This window comes from Theropithecus gelada, chromosome 12 (genome assembly GCF_003255815.1).
Source record: "Theropithecus gelada isolate Dixy chromosome 12, Tgel_1.0, whole genome shotgun sequence".
NCBI lineage: Eukaryota > Metazoa > Chordata > Mammalia > Primates > Cercopithecidae > Theropithecus > Theropithecus gelada.
In genome coordinates this window covers 101615574-101637989 of record NC_037680.1, presented here as the reverse complement: position 1 = coordinate 101637989, position 22416 = coordinate 101615574, and the positions used below count along the sequence as shown (strand labels likewise).

The 22416-nt window shown below is 40.4% G+C and overlaps 1 protein-coding gene across 4 annotated transcripts in view; it reads left to right on the top strand.

The window, feature by feature from the left end:
* The window catches only part of DOCK10 (dedicator of cytokinesis 10), a 279740-nt gene that overhangs the window by 106641 nt on the left and 150683 nt on the right, over positions 1-22416 (top strand). For all 4 annotated transcript variants that reach the window (XM_025404350.1, XM_025404349.1, XM_025404348.1 and 1 more), the window contains exons 2-3: positions 3160-3279; positions 18803-18892. In XM_025404350.1, the coding sequence (XP_025260135.1) occupies positions 3160-3279; positions 18803-18892 (210 nt within the window). The remainder of the gene's footprint in view (positions 1-3159; positions 3280-18802; positions 18893-22416) is intronic.

Genomic DNA, 22416 nt, shown 5'->3' with positions numbered 1-22416 from the left:
AGCTAATGAAATTCCTTACTCATTTGAGAGAAAGAGAGAAAGAGTAAAAAGCACTATAAAAATCCAAGCCAATTCAGAGTAATCTTGGCACATACCTTATCCCCGTTGGTGCATTTCCAAAAGAAACAAGCACATTAAATTCAAGAGAGACAACCCAACCCTTGTTAAAGCTGTAAATCAATGCTGCTCAGTCACCAGTTTCACTCAATGTCTCTGCAAGGAGCAGTAGCGAGAAATTAACTGATCCCACCATCCTTGTATACATCTGTCTCTTTACACCGAGCAGACAGCTCCCTTGCTCCAGAGACAACTACTGGTTATATAGCCCGGATTCTCGCCATTACAGATATGTAAAGCATCTATGACAACTTTGGCCTAATCCCAGGCTCTAGACACTATGGAATATATCATTGCTATTTCTTTTTAAACTTTACGTCCTCAAAGTTGTGATGCATTGAATATCTTGAATGTTACACAATGATCAACAAATACACTGGGAAGATTGAACTTCACCAATCTATTCCTCCAGAGGCCAAAACTTAGTAAATTACGTGAAGTAGACCTGCTGGATTTTGCAATCCCTTGTCAAAATAACCCCAGTGCAATATCCTAAACAGGAAAGGCCTAATAAATATCATTCATTAATTGATGTCATAGCCTGAAATGAATACCTGAAATTATGCCTTCAGATGCTTGCAGGCCATATGTTTTATTTGGGTATATTAAGGAGAGTTAGGATTTAGTTTCTCTGTGGTTTTATTCATAACCTGTGACTTGGGAACTCGGATTTGCCTATTGTACCAATTTAGGTGGGATTGATTTTAGGTAACATTGGGGTCCCAGTAAAAGATCTTCTTTGAAAGATCTTCTTGTCTCCAACGCCTTAAATAATGCTGGATTTTGGGACTAATAGGTGATAAAATTTAAAAGATAGTGAGAACCCGATTACAGAAGCCCTCTCAAAACATCCATATGTCATTTGCCTTTAAACCTATGAATGACAATACACACTAAAACCACACTCTCATATCCCTACTCATTTTGGTGTGAGGAGGGAGAAGATAAAAGTATTATTAGCCACATCATGGGCTATTGCTCTAAGTACCAAAGGGCATCATATACTTCAGCTGAAGAACTCTTAGGGACATAAACAACCAACCAAAGCTAAGGCAGACGTAAGAGCTTCCTGAAAGGGTTTTACTGTACATTTTGTTTCGTTTGCTACATTTGATACCTACACACTCAATAGGGGGGAAAAACAGGTTTCAGAATAAGCCAACTGTTTCAGACTTGAAGGCCTGTGGGGGCAGTTGGTAATATAAAAGTAATATGCTGCAGGGTAAGATAAAGACTACTGAGGCCTACAGCTGAACTGGAGTGAAATACCATGACTTAAAGACAAGCCAATTAAAAAGAAAATAAATGTGGGTGGCAAACCAAACATCTGAAACATGCGTTTGCCTTTTGAGCTGTCAATCTATAATCTTTGGAATTAACCTTTGCCTGGGAAATAAGGAATTGGAACTTAAAATAAGTCTAAATAGAATAATATCAAAAGGTAGCGATTCCAGAAAGACTTTTTTCACTACCCAAGACTTGCCATAGCATCTCTGTATTTTCTGCCTCAAAATACTCAGCGTCTCACAGCTCTTTCATTAAATATGTTGATCAACTGAATTTCTTTTCTCCAAATATTGCATGGGGTATTTCTTTTTTACTAAACTAGCCACCTTTCTGGAAGGACCTTCTAGATGGAATATTTACCTGGCATTACCCTTAGTTTCCTTACGCATTTGTGAAGTGAGCTGGGTTTTTTTCTTTTTCTTCTAATGTAGAGGGTATATGATGATCCTTGCCATTGGCCCACTATGTTCACATTTTGTTTTATATTTTTATATTTGGAAAATTATCAAAATATATATTGACTGCTACTTTGAGAAGCCCATTAGCATTTATTAAAATGTCAATGAAAGTTTCTAGGGCTTTATCAGAAGAGCTCTTCCAAAAATAGCCTTAGGAGTCAAAGCTATCTGTGTGCTTTGCAGAATGAGGAAGGGTGGCACGTGTGAGTGTGGGGAAGGAAGAGTTTGGGTGGGAAGGTATCTGTTGATGTCACTTATGTGAAAAAGAAAAATAATTTTTTTCACTTATGAGATCACTTTAGTGTTCAAATTTCATAAGAACCACTCAAATCTCTAGGAGTCCCAAAATAACCCAGAGGACCACCGCTTTTCACTTAGGTTGCATAAATGCTTCATCAAAAGGGTTAGAGGACTCAGATTGTGTTTTTGGTTTTCTGTTTTGGATTTTGTTGTGTTTTGCAGCAGGAGAGGGTCCATTTTTCTCACCATATGAGTTCTGTACAACTGGAGCAAACACATCAACCCTATAGTGAAACACAAATGGAGCAAACACATCAACCCTATAATGAAACAGTCACATTTCTCCCTCTATTTTTATTTTTGGCACTACGGGAGGCTTCTTTGAAGGGAGCGCATTCCCTCTTGGCTTCAGGAATCTAATGCAATGTGATTATCGGGCTATTTTTTCAGACTTATCCATTTTCACCACACTGCATCCATAATAGTCCTGTCATTCAGTTCTATTAGAAAATGACCTAGCTTGTCTCTGTAGAGACAAAGAGGCTCAGAGCCAAGCAATTAATCCTGACACAGGATCCATGTGTTCATGACAACCAAGACCGCCTGTGATACTTTGATTGCTAGCAAGGTGCCAACATTTTCAAATTGACCCAAGGAGAACTCACAAGGAAGTATCTAATTCAGAAGAAATGATGATAATTATCATAATACCATAGCAAGTAAGCAGAAGGCCTTTCTTCCTGTTGACAAAAATTTACATAAACATCTATTCTGAGGATGTGATAGGGCTGGGTATCGTGAACCTTGGGGGACTTAATAAGAACAGTTTGCATTTCTGAGGGAGATATCAGGTATTTTAGGATTTTCTCATATTATTTCAAATCTGGAAATAATAGTTACGTGGCTTTGCCCTACATTCCTGGAGTCTCTTTGACTGCATTGGAAGGACTGTGCAGTGTCAAAACCTCAATGATAACTAAGAGATGAAATCCAACCGGGCATAGAAAATGGAGATGGTATATGTCAGTGATTAATACCATATTTTCTTTTCCTACAGCAAGAAAAGCCTAGGCTTCTCGAGCCTTTGGATTATGAGACTGTCATTGAAGAACTTGAAAAGACCTACCAGAATGATCCTCTTCAAGATCTCCTGTTCTTCCCCAGTGATGACTTTTCAGTAAGTCTTCTCTTCTCAAGCCGTCTAGATTCAGGAGGGCCCTACAGATTGGGTCGTTGTCTTTCTCTGTAGATTCAGGGAGTCCAGCCCTCCCTGTGGCCACCCTACATCTCAGTCTCTGCAGCAGGAGTTCACATCCAATAATAGAAAGTACCCCAGGGCCCCCTCAAGTTGAAAGATCAGAAGCTTAGTGAGTCAGTGGCCACTGGGGACTGGGAGGAGGCCCAGGACACAGCCTGGTTCCAGCTGGTACTCGTGTACCTGTCAATGTCCGGGTTTCTGACCACTGCCTTACCTGGACTCACAGAGCACTTTCTCCCTCAGCCATTTCTAACTGAAAGCTTCCAAGCAACTGAAACCAACCAATGGCAAAGACAGGACTCTATTAGCACAAAAGATGCAGTTCTTAAAAATCACCCTTAATCTTGGTTGGCCTTTCATAAGGAGATATTGACACTTGGGGGCAAAGAAAGGTAGGCTAGAACATCTTCATGGAGAGATTTGAGGTCTGAGATAGTCCCCTTTAGATGCACACTACCACATAGACAGCCTCTGAGGATAGTAGAGATAATGAATGAAAAGGAAATTCGCATTGCAAACAAACACAAAGTTCTGGATGGTGAGCACCCACATGTTCCAAACATAACATACTGTTACTTTGTGGTCTTAAAGATTTTTAAATTGTTATCTAACTATGCAAACAGAGATCTCAGTGGGCAGTTAGTAAATTTTCCTGTCTCTTCCTAAAAGAAATGTAGTCTCAGACATCACAAACTTTAACATCTTAAAGCAAATGAAAAGGCAGCTGAAGGGTACCCCCGTGAAACAGCCATTGTCCATGCAGACCTCTATCAGGGAGCATGGGTCTCAGTGCCCACACATTCCTCAAACAGCCTCAAACTTCCATTTTCTCTCTTACTTTGAGGGCAGGTCTGGCTTCTGGCTTTTAAAGGGGTGGTTTTTTTTTCACCTTCCACCATGGATTCATGAAAAAGAAGGTATATGGAAGTTAATGATTTTCTGTTTCAAGTATGAAGAATCATGGAAGAAAGGAGACAGATTTGTAAATAGGAAGAAAGAAAGTCTTCCAATGTTTTTCAGAATTTTAAACGGCTTCCACTTGAGTGCTGGCACATTTTGAGAGAGACTTATCTCGTGCAGAAATCTCATTTCCGTGGTTGGACCAGGCCACTGGAAGTTGAACTGCAAGCATAAAGTTAAACCACATTTTTTAAAATTCCACATCCTCATTTTCATTTTTCAGACTGAAGATTAACCTGATGAACAGTTTTTCTTTCTTTCTTTCTTTCCTTCTCTCTTTCTTTTCTTTCTTTCCTTCTTTCTTTCTCTCTTTCTTTCTCCTTCTTTCTCTTTCTTTCTCTCTCTTTCTTTTTCTTTCTTTTTTTTTTTTTTTTTTTTAACCGAGTGTCTCTCTGTCACCCAGGCTGGAATGCAGTGCCGCAATCTTGGCTCACTGCAACCTCCACCTCCCAGATTCAGGTGATTCTCCTGCCTCATCCTCCCAAGTAGCTGGGATTACAGGTGCATGCCACCACACCCGGCTAATTTTTGTAATTTTAGTAGAGATGGGGTTTTGCCATGTTGGCCACGCTGGTCTCAAACTCATGACCTCAAGTGATCCACCCATTTCGGCCTCCCAGAGTGCTGGGATTATAGGGGTGAGCCACCACGCCCAGCCTTGAACGGCCTCTTTATGTCAAACAACACCAAAAATCATGAATCCAGGAGCATCTTTTCTCCTAGTTATGTCCTTCAAAAATATGTCAAATGCTACTTCAAAGCCTCCTAGCTCAAAAAGAAAGTAGAGGATGCAGGTAGATGGACTGTAAAGTTTGCAGCGAGTTTGGATTGTTTTGGCATCTTTCCATGCTCATTTAAATTGAGGAATGTGTCTGTTTACTCCTTGATCTTTACCATCCTTAGCAGTGTAATGGAGAATATAAGAATAACTCTTTTTCCAATGTGAACATTCCAATAAATACACTGAATTATTTTATTCCATGGCTGCTTAAAACCCTTCTGTGGCTCCCCGACTGCCTTCAAAATGAAGTGCAGTCACCTCAGCATGACCCAATGCCTGCTTCAAGATGTGGTCCTTGCCCATTTCTCAAAGCCATAGCCTACTCTCTCCCACCCCATTCTGGCCCATCATACACAGTCACCCTCATTCCCAACTGGGGTAAAAGACCAGCACAGTTCCAAACATACTATTCTATAACACACCCCAAACCATTTCCTTCCTGTATTCATTCAGCAAATACATGATGTATAATACCGAATACTGGGCATTACTCGATGAATGGAGACAGCAGTGATTAGACAGAAATCACCTGGGGTTCTAAGGGAGCTTATCTTTTGGTGGGTTTACTTATTGAAGGTTTACTTCTTCCAAAGAAAACGGTAAACCAATTAATTTGCCAGATAATTCAGATAGAGACCAGTTCTATGAAGAAAATAAAACCAGGCAGAATCTGATGATAGAATCTGAGTAGGGTAAGAACTGTGTTGGTCTAGGTGACCATGGATGAGCCTCTCTAAGGCGGCGACATTTAAGCTGAGTTCTGAGTTCTCAAGAAGGATCAGCCATGCTGGGGAAGGTGTGTTTCAGCCTAAAGGGGTAGCTGGTGCAAAGGCCCTGAAGAACTCTAAGACTGGAGATTGGTATGGCTGGACAGGATAAGTCATTTACATCTTATTCTAACTACAGGCAAGGGCAAGTCACAGGAGTGTTTCAAGAAGGAAAACAAATGACTGAGTGTGGATTCCTAAATATTAAAAGTTCATCTGGGCTCTGTGTGGAAAACATAAAACAGGACCTGGAGGAAGTGGGGAGTGTGGTCCAAAGAATCGTTCACAATTAATCTCTGCCCAAGAGATTTTCAATGCCACCTAATCCTTACTATCAGCAAATGTCGCATCCTCCAAATGGCTAAATTTTAATTTGCATTAAGCAACTGACAAACAAAAGGATAGTATTAGATATTATCTATACATAAAATTACCCATTTTTGAATAATATGTGGAGATTGTTCCTCATTTTTCCTGCTCTACAGAGTACGGCTTGGCAAACTTGGCACCAAGGTGGCCCTTGGGTGACCTGCTGCCTATTTTTTATGTCCCATGAGCTAAGAATGGTTTTAATGTTGTTAAAATAGCTTAAGGAAAAAAGACATTTCCAAACACATTAAAATTATCTGAAATTCAAATTCTGATATCCATAAAGAAAGTTTTATTGAACATGGACACCATTCCTTGACCTCTTGTCAGTGGCTGTGTTCATGATGCAAAGGCAGGGTTGCAACAGAGTTGCAGTAGTGGCAACAGAGACATTCAGCCGGAAAAGATTTATTCTTCGATGCTTTACAGAAAAAGTTGGCTGACATACAGTACAACTGCATGCGTTTTTGGTTTTTATCCTTACGCTCTTTGTGGAATATAGGCGTGTCTGTAAATCTCTGATGTTACCTGCTTCACCCACAGCCTATGTCACATTTTAGGGATGTGGTGCACCAACAGGAAGTGTCCGTGCAGTGGGCAAGCATGTTATTTCCTCGGCTCTCCCTTGAGCAGTGGGTGAGGCTCCTCTGGGGTGTGTGGGGTCGATCTCCACTGAGCCAATGTGAAGTGGTCATAGAATGACCACCCCAATCCCAAGACATCCCGGGATGGAAGGATAGGGGCAGCTCCAAGCTTCCCACCCCTACCTCTAAACGTCTTTCATCCAGTTTCTGCCCTGCAGATTGGAGAATCCAGCTCACTCGTATGTTTCCACGTTACCAAGCACCCACACTTGCAGCACACATGATTCATTACTTGGTTTGTTTAATCAATATTTATTCGGCACCCACGAGCTGCTGAATATAGAACAGCACTTCCTAGACTAGTGAGACTGACAAGAAAAGCAAAAGCGCTGTGTTTAAGGAGCTCATGCCCTTTTATGGATGAAAAAGCAAGTTGACTTAGAATGCTTCTGGTTAAGAAATACCAAGAATCAGAGACTTCATCTGGTATCTAGTACACCGGAAAGATTACTTTTCACCGAGGCAGTATTCTTACATTGTGACTGTATATATTAAAAGTGTTTCTCTATTCACTCTGCTGTCCCAACCGCCAAATACCCTCATTTGCCTGGACCACACCTCCCCTCCAAGAAGTGGCTTTGTAACTGGTCCTCCTGCTTTCTTCTTTGCTCTGCTTTGATTCGTTCACACACAGTACTCAATGGAAGCTGTTAGGAACACAAATTAGATAACGCCATGCCCCTGGCTAAAACTTCTCAGTGACTTCTCATTGCCTTAAGAGTCAAATCCAGCTCCTCCCATAACCCCTGTCATCTGGTTCCCCATGATCTCTGAGCTCTCGTCTAGCCTGCTTTCCTCAGTCACTGCACAGACATCAAGCATTCTTTCTGTTCCCCCAGGTTGCCAAGCTCATCCCCTCTGTAGGGCCTTTACACTCTCTGTATAGCTGGTTCCTATTTTTCAGCCACAACTCAGTTTAAATGTCACCTCTACAAAGAAGCATCCCTGACTTCCGAGCTACGCTGCCCTCACACCCAGTTACTTTATAACGTTACCCCACCTGCTTCTCTTGCTAACACTTAACACCACTGGGAAATATCCTGGTTTGCTTTTTCACTCCTCTGTCACTTGTTTCTCGCTGTTAGACGGTAGCCTCTAGCAGGACAGAGGCATCTTCTGTCTTGATCGTTGAAAGATTTTCAGCAACTAAAGCAGAACTTGGCACAAAGCAGATGGAAAATAAATATTTATTTCAGGAATTATCTTTCAGAAACATCTAGATTGCTATTTTATAACATAATGTTGATCCTTTGACTACCTTGAGGAACCAAAGGCTATTCTGAAACAAAATTCTTGAGAATAAAGAGGCTGAAGTAATTGACTTTGCTTGATGGTGAGGAAAATACTTCCCTCTTTGGCACAACTCAACTCAACAGATAACCTTAAAAAACAGCACTAAGAACACGATTTTCTTTTTAAAGAGGCCCATTCCTTCCAACATAGTGCCTGGCTCCTAGCTGATATCTACAAAGCTTAGTTTTCTCCTTTTAACACTTTTTTTAAAGAGATGGAGTCTCGCTTTGTTACCCAGGCTGGAGTATAGTGGCAAGTCACTGCAGCCTCAAAGTTGGCCTCTCAAAATGCTGGGATTACAGGCATGAGCCACTGCACCCAGCCCTCTAACACTTTCATGTACTTCTTCACTTACTCATTCACTTCCTTTCCGTTACTAGGCAAGGGACAAATCAGTTCATATCTGTACTTCAAGTACCCAACACAATGTCTTGTTCATGGACATTCAATAGATTATCAAACATGGAATTAAAATAGTTTTCTTCCAGGTTAAGGGCCTGACACAGAAACACTTTCCTTTATTTTGGCATACCAGGTAGAAGCTAGTCCTCCTGGTATGTGGGTTCTGGGACTGAGCAGCATGAACTTCTGCACTACATGTGTCCTGATGATTCACTAAAATAAGCAGTATTGATGTATTTATTAAACCATTAATTGCAAAAACTTATACTGCTTCAATAATTGTATTTGCTACTTTTGTTCATCGTTCTTTTTCAAGCTGGTAGTAATCGAAACTTTAGAACAAAACAAAAAATAAAGAACTTAGTCACCAAAGTGTGTGACTCAGTAAAGTAGGCAAAGAAAGTAAGAAAAGAAAGCAAGTGCTAAGAAAAATGGTTTCAAGGACACACTGAATCATATTGTTAAATGATTCTGTTTAAGAAGAGGCTGATGCAAAATAGCAGGAAAAAAGCTGAGAAAGTCAGAAATGAGTTTCTTCCTGAGCAAAAGATGTAGAAAGCCTGAGATGGGATCATTTCTGGGAAATACAAAACCATATTAAGAAAGTTCTGATGTCTGAAAGCTGATGAGACTGTACACTGTGTAGGAAGACCGCCTATCAACTATACTTCAATATTGTCACACCAGTAAAACTCTTATTTCATCTTACCTTCATGGACCACCTTTGGTGATCTAAGCTGTATATATCCAGGACACCAATATGAATAAGAAGCAGAACTTACACTTGAACAGTCACACTTTCAACACTGGGCAGTGTGATTTTCAAAGTCAAAAGATTGCAGTCTATGTCACATAACTACAATCACCCAAGAGGCTCATTATCTTTTCAAATTCCATCTTCATATTAGTAGGTCAGAATTGTGTCCCAGGGCACTCCAGGACATTCTGCACTTTTCACTGGCTACTATTAAAACTCAGAGAATTGTGGATATCATGATATACCAATGGCTTGTTCTTTTCATAGTATGTCTTCAGCAATGAAAAGCAAAGCAGATGGTATATGGGGACTTCTAGACAAAACCACAAGGGTCATTCTAGAGAGGAAGCAGAAAGACTTGAATATGTTTTAAATTGCAAATCAGTAAGGTCATGAGTTTTCTTTCTTTCTTTTTTTTTTTTCTGAGACAAAGGTTAACATTTTATAAGAATCTCAACCTCTTTTAAAAAAAATCTGTGGCTTTTGAGCCTGAAAAGCAGGCTTTTAAATGGCTCCTGGTGTTCATGTAAGAACATTGTAATTGCAATTTGAAAGCTAAGTAATAGTCTTTGTCGTTAGATTCTTTCTATGTTATAATATTCTTCTCACTTACAAGCTAATGAAGTTAAGATTTGGAAAGGCTGTTGTTCAAGGAAATAGAGCAACTGGAAGGACAGAAATCTAACATAAGCACCTTGACTTTTACTATTAGTTTCTGTCTAAACAGCATGCTTTTGGTCAGATGCTTCTTAGAAAAAGAAGGCACACAAGTTGGGGGAAATAGTAACTTCCTGAATCCCACAGTGAATGATGCCATTAGAAAATAAGTACTGTACTGCAACAGTTCTAGTTGCTTATTTCATTTCAGTAAGAATGTGTGTGGGGACCCTGGTCTGTGTTTGATTGCGCTAAGAATGTATGTCCACATGAGACGTGGATACAAATGTTCATAGAAGCATTATTCATAATAGCCCCAAAATGAAAATAACCCAAATAATCCATCAGCTGATGAATGGATAAACAGAATGTGGTATATCCATAAAATGGAATGTTATTATCATTCAGCCATAAAAAGGAATGAAATGTTGATACATGCTACAATTTAGATCAACCTTGAATACATTGTATTAAGTGAAACAAGCCAGTCACAAAAGACCACATAGTCCACATATATGAAATGTTCAAAATAGGCAAATCCATAGAGACAGAAAGGAGATTAGTGGTTGCCATGGGCTGGGGAGATGGGAAAATGAGAAGTGAATGAGAGTGGATATGGGGTTTCTTTTGGGCATGATGAAAATGTTCTGTAATTAAATAGTGGCAATGGTTGTACAACTCTGTGAATATACCAAAAACCACTTAATTCTATACTTTTAAAGGATAAATTTTATGACATATCAATTATATTTCAATTAGATATTTTTTTAAAGCCGTTCTATGTACTAGGGTAGAGGTGGTGTATGTGATCACAGGAAGGATACAAAAGAATCATGAAAACATGTATCTGGATACAAGCACTTTATTCTTTAAAGGAATTAATGGGACATAGCAAAGGAGTAATAAGGAACATGGCAAAACTTATTTTACAGTTGTTATATTTTACTCCCAAAGCAGACGTAATGTGCTTGCTTATAAACAATAAAACACACAGGTAAAATGACTGGCTGAATTCATCAGCAGCATAACTTTTGGGCCTAAAGGTAAGCTGCAGACTTCATGTGTGCTACAGAGAGTAAATAATAGCATTTAGGGAAGAGAAATGTGTGCTGGATGAATTAGAAAGCTTTTCAAAAGGAACTGGCACCTATACAAAACCTGAGATTTTGAAAGAATGAGGAAAGAAAAAGACTTTGGGAGAGGCAGAGGAGCATAGGCAAAGGCCCTGTGCAGGAATGAGGCTGTCCTGAAGGACAGGTGGGATGGAGCCGGTGAGAGTTGGCAGTGCTGGGCCGCTCTTCAGTCCATTTCCCTTCCCTAGACCATGTCTGCAGGCCTTGCAGCAGGCAGCCCTCTTTACTGGGCTTTCTTGGATGGTAAACTCAGACCACAGACCTCAGAGTCTTTGCCAGGGGGAGGTCCTGGTACAGTAGGTGTCTTTATATTGTTGGAGCAACTCGTTTCTATTCATGCTCACATCTTCCCATATGTAGAATGTTTGGTCCTCATCTCGTTAGAGGAGATGAGACACATTTTGGAGCCTGGACAATAAGTCACTAAAAAGAAGTGAAATGACTAGTTTGTCCATCCAAGAGTAAAACACCTTGAACTTCTTCTTACAGACTTCTATCACTACTATATACCAAAATACTATGACACTGCGTCCCCTTGCTTAACTTGGCTGGAATGATGACTATCCAGCAATAGACAACTGTTCATTATTTGTGTATTTGCCATACGGTTTAACCCCAGCAAAACAAGAAAGGCTTTCCTTTTAAAGCACAAGTCAGGTACTAAAGTAATATTCTCATGTATTTAAACAACAAGTAAGATAAAATCACAATACTCTTCTGAATGTGGTAAAAGATGTTTTTCAAGCGACTAATGTAATCTAAGGACATTCTCTAATAGAATAAAAGGCAATCTCAGTGTCTGAAAAATTTAGGTTAAAATCACTTTTAAACACGTGCTGAGGGTCATTAATCATGAAATTTTAGTTAATAATCCTTACTGTGAGGCTTGTAAGTCCCCAAGCTTAGGCTGATAGATTACTTTAAACACCATCATTTTGTCCTCCTTTTCGAACAGGTAGAAGATACAATACTGTTAGAGGAAGCTTTTCTCAGCCCCAAGATAGGATAAGCAGCCCTTTTTTAGACTTTTACAGTGATCTTTGGCCAACTGAGAGATGGTCCTGATGTGCTTGGAATGAAGTCTTCTGTAGCCAGTGTAGCCAGCAGATTGGTGGCTGTTACAAAACCCCCAAGACCACACACTGCAGGCTACAAGGAACCAGAAAGTGACAGGGCTGCAAGGGAGGATGTCTGAATCTCATGGACCTGAAACTATAAACACAGGCCTGCATGCATCATTTCAGGACAGTTTTTATTTTCAAATGCCTGATCTCTGGACAATAGATAGGCTCCTTATGAAATCCTACCGCCAAAGGAGAAGCTCAGCTGAGTTCCACTGCAGTTTCAGATCCGTTTTATGCTATTGAGCTATACTAATTGTTGACCAGAGTTTTATAAAAGAGAACAGGAAGTCTCTTGTGGTCAAGACAATTTGTAGTGGTCTGAAAGCATCTGATTCTCAGAAAAGAAAAAATTCTTTGTAACCATATTAAAACCCTTACCAAATATGATTGTTTATAGTTTTCTTCTTATTTGATCAATTCATTTTTGCTTCAGTGGAGACACATTAAAGAGATCTAAAATGAGAAGAAGTGCCACAGTTTTTAAAGTGGAAACTTGTGGAGTCCTTGCACTTTTTTTTTTTTAGATGGAGTTTCACTCTTGCTGCCCAGGCTGGAGTACAGTGGCGCCATCTTGGCTCACCGCAACCTCCGCCTCCCGGGTTCAAGCGATTCTCCTGCCTCAGCCTCTCGAGTAGCTGGGATTGCAGGCATGTGCCACCAAGCGCAGCTAATTTTTTTTTTTTTTTTGTATTTTTAGTAGAGACGGGGTTTCTCCATATTGGTCAGGCTGATCTTGAACTCCCGACCTCAGGTGATCCACCTGCCTCAGCCTCCCAAAGTGCTGGGATTATAAGCGTGAGCCACTGTGCCTGGCTGTCCTTGCACTTTTTCAGACAACTACTCCAGTATTATAATAAAATACAACTAAGCTCGATAGCACATTATGGGCATGCATTGTATATGCATTCCCTTTCCTTTACCTTGTGTAACCTGCACAAGACATTAGATGTGCAATAATTGCACATATTGTAAAATAATGTTTTAGATTTATCACATGGTTCCAAGAGCATGATTCAGCCCGTTGTCTTATTTAGTAAAAAGTCAACATCATTTTATAACAAGAGCTCCCAGGCATTTTACTCATGATTAAGCAATTTTTGTAACCCGACCTGAATGAATTCGCAGTCTCATAAATTGGATGTGAACATTACCTTAGTATTTGGGGACCTATCTAACTATAGGACATTACTAATCTAGTAGCCATGTGATTACTGTTACGGGGAACCCCAGCCTACATTCCAGAAACTTATCAATAAAACAAACAAACAAACAAAAAGCTTCTTAAATCAGCTAAGTGTTCACGTTATTATTATTATTTATTGAAACGGAGTTTTGCTGTTGATGCCTTGGCTGTAGTGCACGATCTTGGCTCATTGCTACCTCCGCCTCCCAGGTTCGAGTGATTCTCCTGACTCAGCCTCCCAAGTAGCTGGGATTACAGGTGCCCGCCACCACACCCGGCTATTTTGTGTGTGTGTGTGTGTGTGTGTATGTATATGTGTGTGTGTGTGTGCGCGTATATATATATATTTATAGAGATGGTGTTTTGCCATGTTGGCCAGGCTGGTCTCGAACTCTTGACCTCAGTTGATCTGCCCACCTCAGCCTCCCAAAGGGCTGGGATGACAGGCATGAGCCACTGTGCCCGGCCCACTGTATTTTATTATGTCACAGAGCAGTGATCGTAGTGGGACTGTGAGTTTACTACATAGATGGAACAGGGAGTGGTTTTGTCACATGCAAAGTATGATGAAGCCAATTCAGATCTTATTATTTACGTTTTACTTAATTATAAGCTTAATTTTGAGCCATGTTACTCTACTCTCCATCAGACTTAAAAGTATTTTTTTAAAAAGTCAAGAAAGCAATGGAGACTCTAGTGGAAAATGAAAAAGAGGAATATCTTGCATTTTTGTATAAAAAATTATTAATAATGGCCATAATATAGAATTTTTTTTGAATTAGAGAGAAAAATGTCTAATGTTCCCAGTATATTATAATATGTAATATTCCCTGGAAACCAAGCAAGTAACACTATGTATCCGTAAATTATCCATCCAAATAGGAAACAAAGGCATCTCAGATAATTTAAACTCAGCAATAATCCCCAAAGCTCAATTTAGGCATGGTTCTTAATATTCTACTCCAAAACTTCAATATAGTTTATTTACTGTTTATCTTCTAACAGAGTGAATAGCATAAAATAAGCAACTTGAAGAAAGGAACTCTAAAGGAATTAAAAATGTCAAATGTAGGCCAGGCGCAGTGGCTCATGCCTGTAATCCCAGCATTTTGGGAAGCCGAGACAGGCAGATCCCTTGAGTCCAGGAGCTGGAGACCATCCTGGGCAACATGGTGAGACCCCGTCTCTACAAAAATAAAAATTAAAAAAGTGAAAATTAGCCAGGCATAGTGGTGCGCACCTGTAGTCTCAGCTACTGGGGAGCGCGATCACTTGAACCCCGGATGTCGAGGCTGCAGTGAGCTGTGATTGTACCACTGTACTGCAACCTGGCCAACAGAATGAGACCCTGTCTCAACAGCAGCAACAACAACAAAGTAAAATGTAAATGTAAATAATAAGATCCACATTGACTCTATCTTACTTCTCATGCAAAGCAACCGCTCCCTGCTCCATCTGTGGCACTATGCTTGCTCCCTGCACCTATGCCTGGTTTGAACTGGTAGCCACAGCTCTTCTGAGCTCTGTTCATACAGCTGCAGTCAAATCCTGGAGCAAGTGCAGTGGCCCAGGGAGCTCAGTCCGCAGCTATGCTTTAGGGCGAGCATTCGTTTTCACTAGCGATGTATCTAGATCCTAGTTTTCTCATTATTTTTCATCTTCTGATCTTGTTAAATCTACATGACGTTCTTCCTTTTTCATAGGATACAAACCCCCTGCTTCCCGACATGCATGTGCACATGCACACAAACTCACACCAACACATCACACCCGTTCACACGTGTACAGACACATGCACACTCCACACACACAACACTCACCACACACATTGCCACCACATATACACACACACACCACACACACTGACACATCACCCCCATTCACATGTGTACACACATACACATGCAGACACACTCTACACAGATTCACATACCACACACCACAACATTCACACCACACATACACACCACACACACTCATACCGCACACACACACCACACATACACACACCATACTCTACAACACACTCTACACACACAACACTCACCACACACATTCACACCACACATACTCATACTGACACATCACACCCATTCACACGTGTACACACATACACATGCAGACATACTCCACACACATTCACATACCACACACTTTCACACCACAAATACACACACACCACACATACACACCACACACACTGACACATCACACCCATTATGTGTACAGACACACATGCAGACACACTCCACACACATTCATATACCACACACCACACACATTCACACCACACATACAGACACACCACATACATTCATACCACACATACCACACATACACACACCACACTACAACACACTCTACACACACACCACAACATTCACCACACACATTCACACCACACATACACACACACACCACACACACTGACACATCACCCCCATTCACATGTGTACACACATACACATGCAGACACACTACACAGATTCACATACCACACACCACACACATTCACACCACACATACAGACACACCACACACACTCATACCACACACACACTGACACATCACACCTATTCACATGTGTACACACATACACATGCAGACACACTCCACACACACTCACATACCACACACACCACACACATTCACATCACACATACAGACACACCACACACACACCACACACTGACACATCACACCCATTCACATGTGTACAGACACACATATGCAGACACTCTACACACATTCACATACCACACACACCACACACATTCACACCACACATACACACTGACACATCACACTCATTCACATGTGTATACACACACGCATGCAGACACACTCCACATGCCTTCACATACCGCACACACCACACACATTCACACCACACACACACTGACACATCACACCCATTCACATGTGTACACACATACACATGCAGACACACTCCACACACATTCACATACCACACATACCACATTCACACCACACACACACCACACACACTCATACCACACATACACGCAACATACAAACACACCACACACACACACCACACATATACATGCCACACATACACATACACTCACCACACATACACACACTCCCCACACACACACCATACACAGCACACATACACCACACGGACCACACATACACTCACCATGCACACACCATGCATATACACACCACACACACACTCACCACACACACCACACATACACACACACACACCGTACACATCCACACCACATATCCACACCACACATACACACACTCACCACACATACATACACACCATACACACATTCACACCACACATACATACACACACAACACACACGCCCACACTCACACCACACATACACTCACACCACACACACACTACCACACTCACATCACACATACACATGCACTCAAATACAACACACTCATGTATACACACTAACACACTCCACACATACTCATTGCACACACACACTACTCCCAATTGCACATGCTCACAGACTAAAACCACACACATACAGCGTATACACACCACATACACAAGTACACACACCACACATACACACACACCACACACACTCATACTACATACACATCACACACACACACCACACACTCACACTACACATGCACATACACCACACACACACCGCACCACACACACTCACCACACATGCTCACATAACACACACACCGCACAAACACGCACACTCAAATGCAGCACAGTCTCATGCACACACACACTCTACACACTCATTGCACCGACACACCCACCCAATTGCACATGCTCACACACACACACCACACACATATATGCTCCCACACTCTCTCATCCTCTTGTGGAACACACATATACACCCAGTCAATAAATTCAACAAAGAATCATTTAGGTATCCAACTAGCACTGAGGTTATAAGTGAACAAAATAAAATGTGCACTTACTGAGCTTACATCAGGAGTGAAGAAAGGAGAGAGATTTGGAGAAAATAAGAGTCCAGGATTGGAAGAGAAGGAATGATGGGAAGGACACCGCCCTTGGTGGCAGAGCTGCCAGCAAAGGCTGTGAACTTGGAAGACAAAACTCCCTTGACCCCTCCCTACCCATCTTCTCCAATACTGAGGATGGGTTTGGAGATTCTTATCTGTTCCAACAGCTAATCCAGAGCAGTTTAAATGAATAGCTGTGATTTGGGGGATGTGCAATATATGAAATCTCAGCTGTTGGTACCATGGATGTCACAGACTCATCACCTGAGCATCCCTATAACTACTGAGGTGCACAGACTAAAGGAAGATGACTGGAAGTGGAAACTTGCTGTTTTAGGGCATTTCATTCTTCTGTGCTTCATGGGCTGAAGACATATAAGAGGCAATAACCTATGAAATTCTGTTTTAGATGTTTTGTTTTAAGAAGTACTTTATATAATAATTAATATGTATTCATTTAAAAGAATATTGTTTATTTAGCATGGAAGTTGAAAAATAGATGGCTTATTTCAGCAAAAATAAAGACACCAAAAACACAACCTCTTTTTTTCAAGGTTCAGATTCGCTAAACACTCCTTCTTCCTACCTACCCCTAACTACGACTGTATGTGCACACGCACAGGCACACGCACACACGCACAGTTAGCTTCTAAAAGGGACTGTGTTTATCCTTTGATATTTGAGATCATTTACAATATTATTCAAATAATGCTGATTTTGTAAGTTTTCTTCTTCATTTCAAATTTATTTTAGCCTTAGCAGCAATAATAAAAAAGATTCCACTTCGGGAGGCCGAGGCGGGTGGATTACCTGAGGTCAGGAGTTCAGGACCAGTCTGGCCAACACATGATGAAACCTCGTCTCTACGAAAACATATAAAAATTAGCTGGGGGTGGTGGTGGGCACCTGTAATCCCAGCTACTAGGGAGGCTGCAACAGGAGAATCGCTTGAACCCGGGAGGCGGAGGTTGCAGTGAGCCGAGATCACACCGTTGCACTCCAGCCTGGGCGACAGAGCAAGACTCCGTCTCAAAAAAAAAAAAAAAAAAAGATTCCAATAGAAATAAGCTAAATTGGAAACATACAGATGCCTAAATTTTTGTTTTCTGCAAAGGCAGAAACAGCTTAAAACTAAGAGCTGCAGTAAAAACAGTCACTGTTGTAAAAATACTAGTACTGGTAATGAAATAAATGTCTGCATCTTCTCTCCTAGAGATTAAATTGGGAAGAACTACAGAAGTACTTCTGTCTTCTGTTAACTTTAAATAACTTTAAATACTAAGATCTAAAAGACTTCCCTTTTGTGTTTTCAGTGTGCTAGTGTGCTCAACACTTCTAAGCTGGAGGACTCAATTTCTTTTCATTGTTCGTTTCAGGCAGCCACAGTTTCCTGGGATATCCGCACGTTGTACTCAACAGTACCTGAAGATGCAGAGCACAAGGCAGAAAATTTACTGGTGAAGGAGGTAAATGTGATGCTTCCAATGTTTTATTTATAAGGCTTTTGCTTTTTCCCAGGGGATTCTCAATGCAATTTACTATTATTATCTTCCTCTCATTTTCAATAGATAATTCCAAATATTCTAACTAGTGGATGTCCTTTTTTTTTTTTTTTTTTTGTGGGGGGGAGGTCCTCACTCTGTCACCCAGGCTCAGAGTGTGGTGGCACCACCTCTGCTCAGAGCAGCCTCCACCTCCCGGGTTCAAGCAATTCTTGTGCTTCAGCCTCCGCAGTAGCTGGGATTACAAGCACACACCATCATGCCTGGCTAATTTTTGTATTTTCGGTAGAGACAGGGTTTTGCCATGTTGGTCAGGCTGCTCTCGAACTCTTGACCTCAAGTGATCCACCTACCTCAGCTTCCTGAAGTGCTGGGATTACAGGCATGAGCCACCGCGCCTGGCCCTAGTGGATGTCTTTCAATCTTCATTACTTGTTAGATGACTCTCCATCTTCCTCTTAATCATTTCACATTATTTGGTGACTGTTCAAGTTTTAGATTTTTCTTTTTGTTTTTAATTAACTTAAAACCCCCAAGTCGAGAAAGATGTAAGTATTCCCAATACAAAGATTTGATTTAATTTTATTTATGTAGATTGAGCCTTAGGAGCAGCCATACTACATGAGAATTTTGGATGATGGAGTTCTTATTTGAAGATGTATCTCTTTTTAGGACTAACTATGGAAATAGTTAACGGTAAAACCCTGTAGACAGCTTGAAGGGACTATATTAGACCATTATTGCATTGCTATAAAGAAATACCTGATCCTGGGTAATTTATAAAGAAAAGAGGTTTAATTTGCTCACGTTTCTGCAGGCTGTCCAGGAAGCATGGTGCTGGCATCTGCTTGGTTTCTAGGGAGGCCTCAGGAAGCTTACTCTCATGGTTGAAGGCAAAGGGGGAGCAGGCATGTCATGGAGTGAAAGCCTGGAGTGGGCGGTGCCACACACTTCTTTTATTTTTTTATTTATTTTTATATATTTATTTATTTATTTATTTATTTAGTTTTTTGAGACAGAGTCTTGGTTTGTCGCCCAGGCTGGAGTGCAGTGTCATGATCTCAGCTCACTGCAACTTCCGCTTCCCAGGTTCAAGCGATTCTCCTGCCTCACCCTCCTGAGTAGCTGGGATTATAGGAGCCCACCACCATGCCTGGCTAATTTTTTTTTTTTTTTTTTTGACGGAGTCTCGCTCTGTCGCTCAGGCTGGAGTACAGTGGCACGATCTCAGCTCACTGTAAGCTCTACCTCTCAGGTTCATGCCATTCTCCTGCCACAGCCTCCCGAGTAGCTGGGACTACAGGCACACACCACCACCATGCCTGGCTAATTTTTTTTTTTTTTTTTTTTTTTTTTTTTTTGTATTTTTAGTAGAGACGGGTTTTCACCATGTTAACCAGGATGGTCTCTATCTCCTGACCTCATGGTCCGCCCGCCTTGGCCTCCCAAAGTGTTGGGATTACAGGCATAAGCCACCGCGCCTGGCCACGCCAGGCTAACTTTTGTATTTTTAGTAGAGATGGGGTTTCACCGTGTTGGCTAGGCTGGTTTCAAACTCCTGACCTCAAGTGATCTGCCCGCCTCGGCCTCCCAAAGTTCTGGGATTAAAGGCATGAGCCACTGTGCCCGGCCAAATGGCCAGATCTCATGTGAACTCAGAGCTAGGGCTCATGTATCACCAAGGGGATGGCACAAGCCTTTCATGAGGGATCCACCCCCATGATGCAAACGCCTCCCACCAGGCCACACCTTCAACATTGGAGATTACATTTCAACATGAGATTTGGATGGGAACACATAGCTAAACTACATCAAGGACTGATGGAACATCTCTGAGTATAGCATTGACTTGCATTTTATTGGTGTGTAAGAGGCCTACAAAACGGCTTATTTTTCTTCTAACCAGACTCCAGGCAGCTTTAGAGCAGGAATTGAGCCAGTGCATAGCAGCTACTTAGCAGATGTTTACTGAATAAATAAACGATGCTTATCCTTTCCTTATAGAAAATATGGTGATACAATTTAGCCCAGCACAGGTCAAACTGAAAGTAGTGGAATCTAAGTTCAATCTTGAACCCTGAGAAAGTGGTGTGTGTGTCCCAACAAGGAATTCATTAAAGCTGCATACAATAGCAATATCTTTTCTCGGCTCTTAACATATTTATGTTATATAAGCTAGCCTTATTAGTGTACATATTAATATTAATATGACTGTACATTTTTCTGTTGTACTGTTCAATTCAGATCATTGTTTTATCGGTCTTTTTTTCCCAATTCCATTATTTTGTATGTATTTCCCAAAGTTCACATTGCATTACAATACCTTTTAAGGAGATAGAAAAAAGAAAAAATGCAGACTCAGATAACATCAGGATATCTGAGAATACTGTTTTCCCATTTACTGATAAAAATAGTGTGTGATATCAGTACAATAATATTTTGTTTAGAGTTGCCTTAGAGAAAGTCTTAGCATACGGTAGGGTGTCACTATTCTTAAAAAAAAGCTGGCAAATAATTTTTATACCAGACAATCAGACTTATTGAAACCTGCAATAAATATGTGTTAACTTAGGCAGGATTTGACATTTTTATGACACTGACTTCCAACAGGGAACTTTAACCAGGTCTTATGCGTTCTTCAGAAATACATTGCATTTTCTTCATAAAGATCTTTAACTTTGTTGTAAAATTTATTCTAAGGTCCTTACCATTTTGTCACAAATGTGAGTGGAATTTTAAAATTCCATTTCTTTTTCTTACTGTTAATTACTTAATGAATTAATTCTTACTGTTAATTACTGATATTTTAAAAAAGCTGTTGATGTCCTAATATAAATAACTAGCTCTTATCCTAATAGTTCGTATTTAATTTCTTAGGTGTATAGGAGTAAACAATTAAAATTTTCTTCTTTTCTAACAAGAATATTGTTTCTTTGATTTTTATCTTATTCTATTATTTTATATCCCTAAAACAATATTGAATAATAATGCTCATACCAGGCAGTATGTCTTATTCTTGAATTTAGGGGGAGACTTTAGTATCTTTCACCCTTTATGAAAGACGGTGTTTTATGTTCATTTCTGGCATTTATTGTATTTTAAAAGGTGACTTTCTATGAAATTTTAGGGTGTTTATAAAGACTGGCTGCCCTGTTATCACATGCATATGTATCCTATTAATACAACAGCTTTTCTGTTTTAGTTAGCACTGTAATAAAATCAATGGGCTGTTGTCCTATGGATCCCTACTTGTATTTCTGGTATAACTTTCTACTTCAAGTTGTATTATTACCTTAATACCGTGTTGTCTTCTAATTGTTTTTACTTTATTTCAAATTTTGGAGTTGATATTATGAGTGAAATTTGGCTCTAGTTTTCTTTTTTCCTTTGGTATTAGAGAGATGCTAGCTTTAAAAAATAAATTGGGGCACTCTACATCTTTTTCTGTGTTCTGGAATGAACAGATAAACAAGTGAAACAAAAAATAT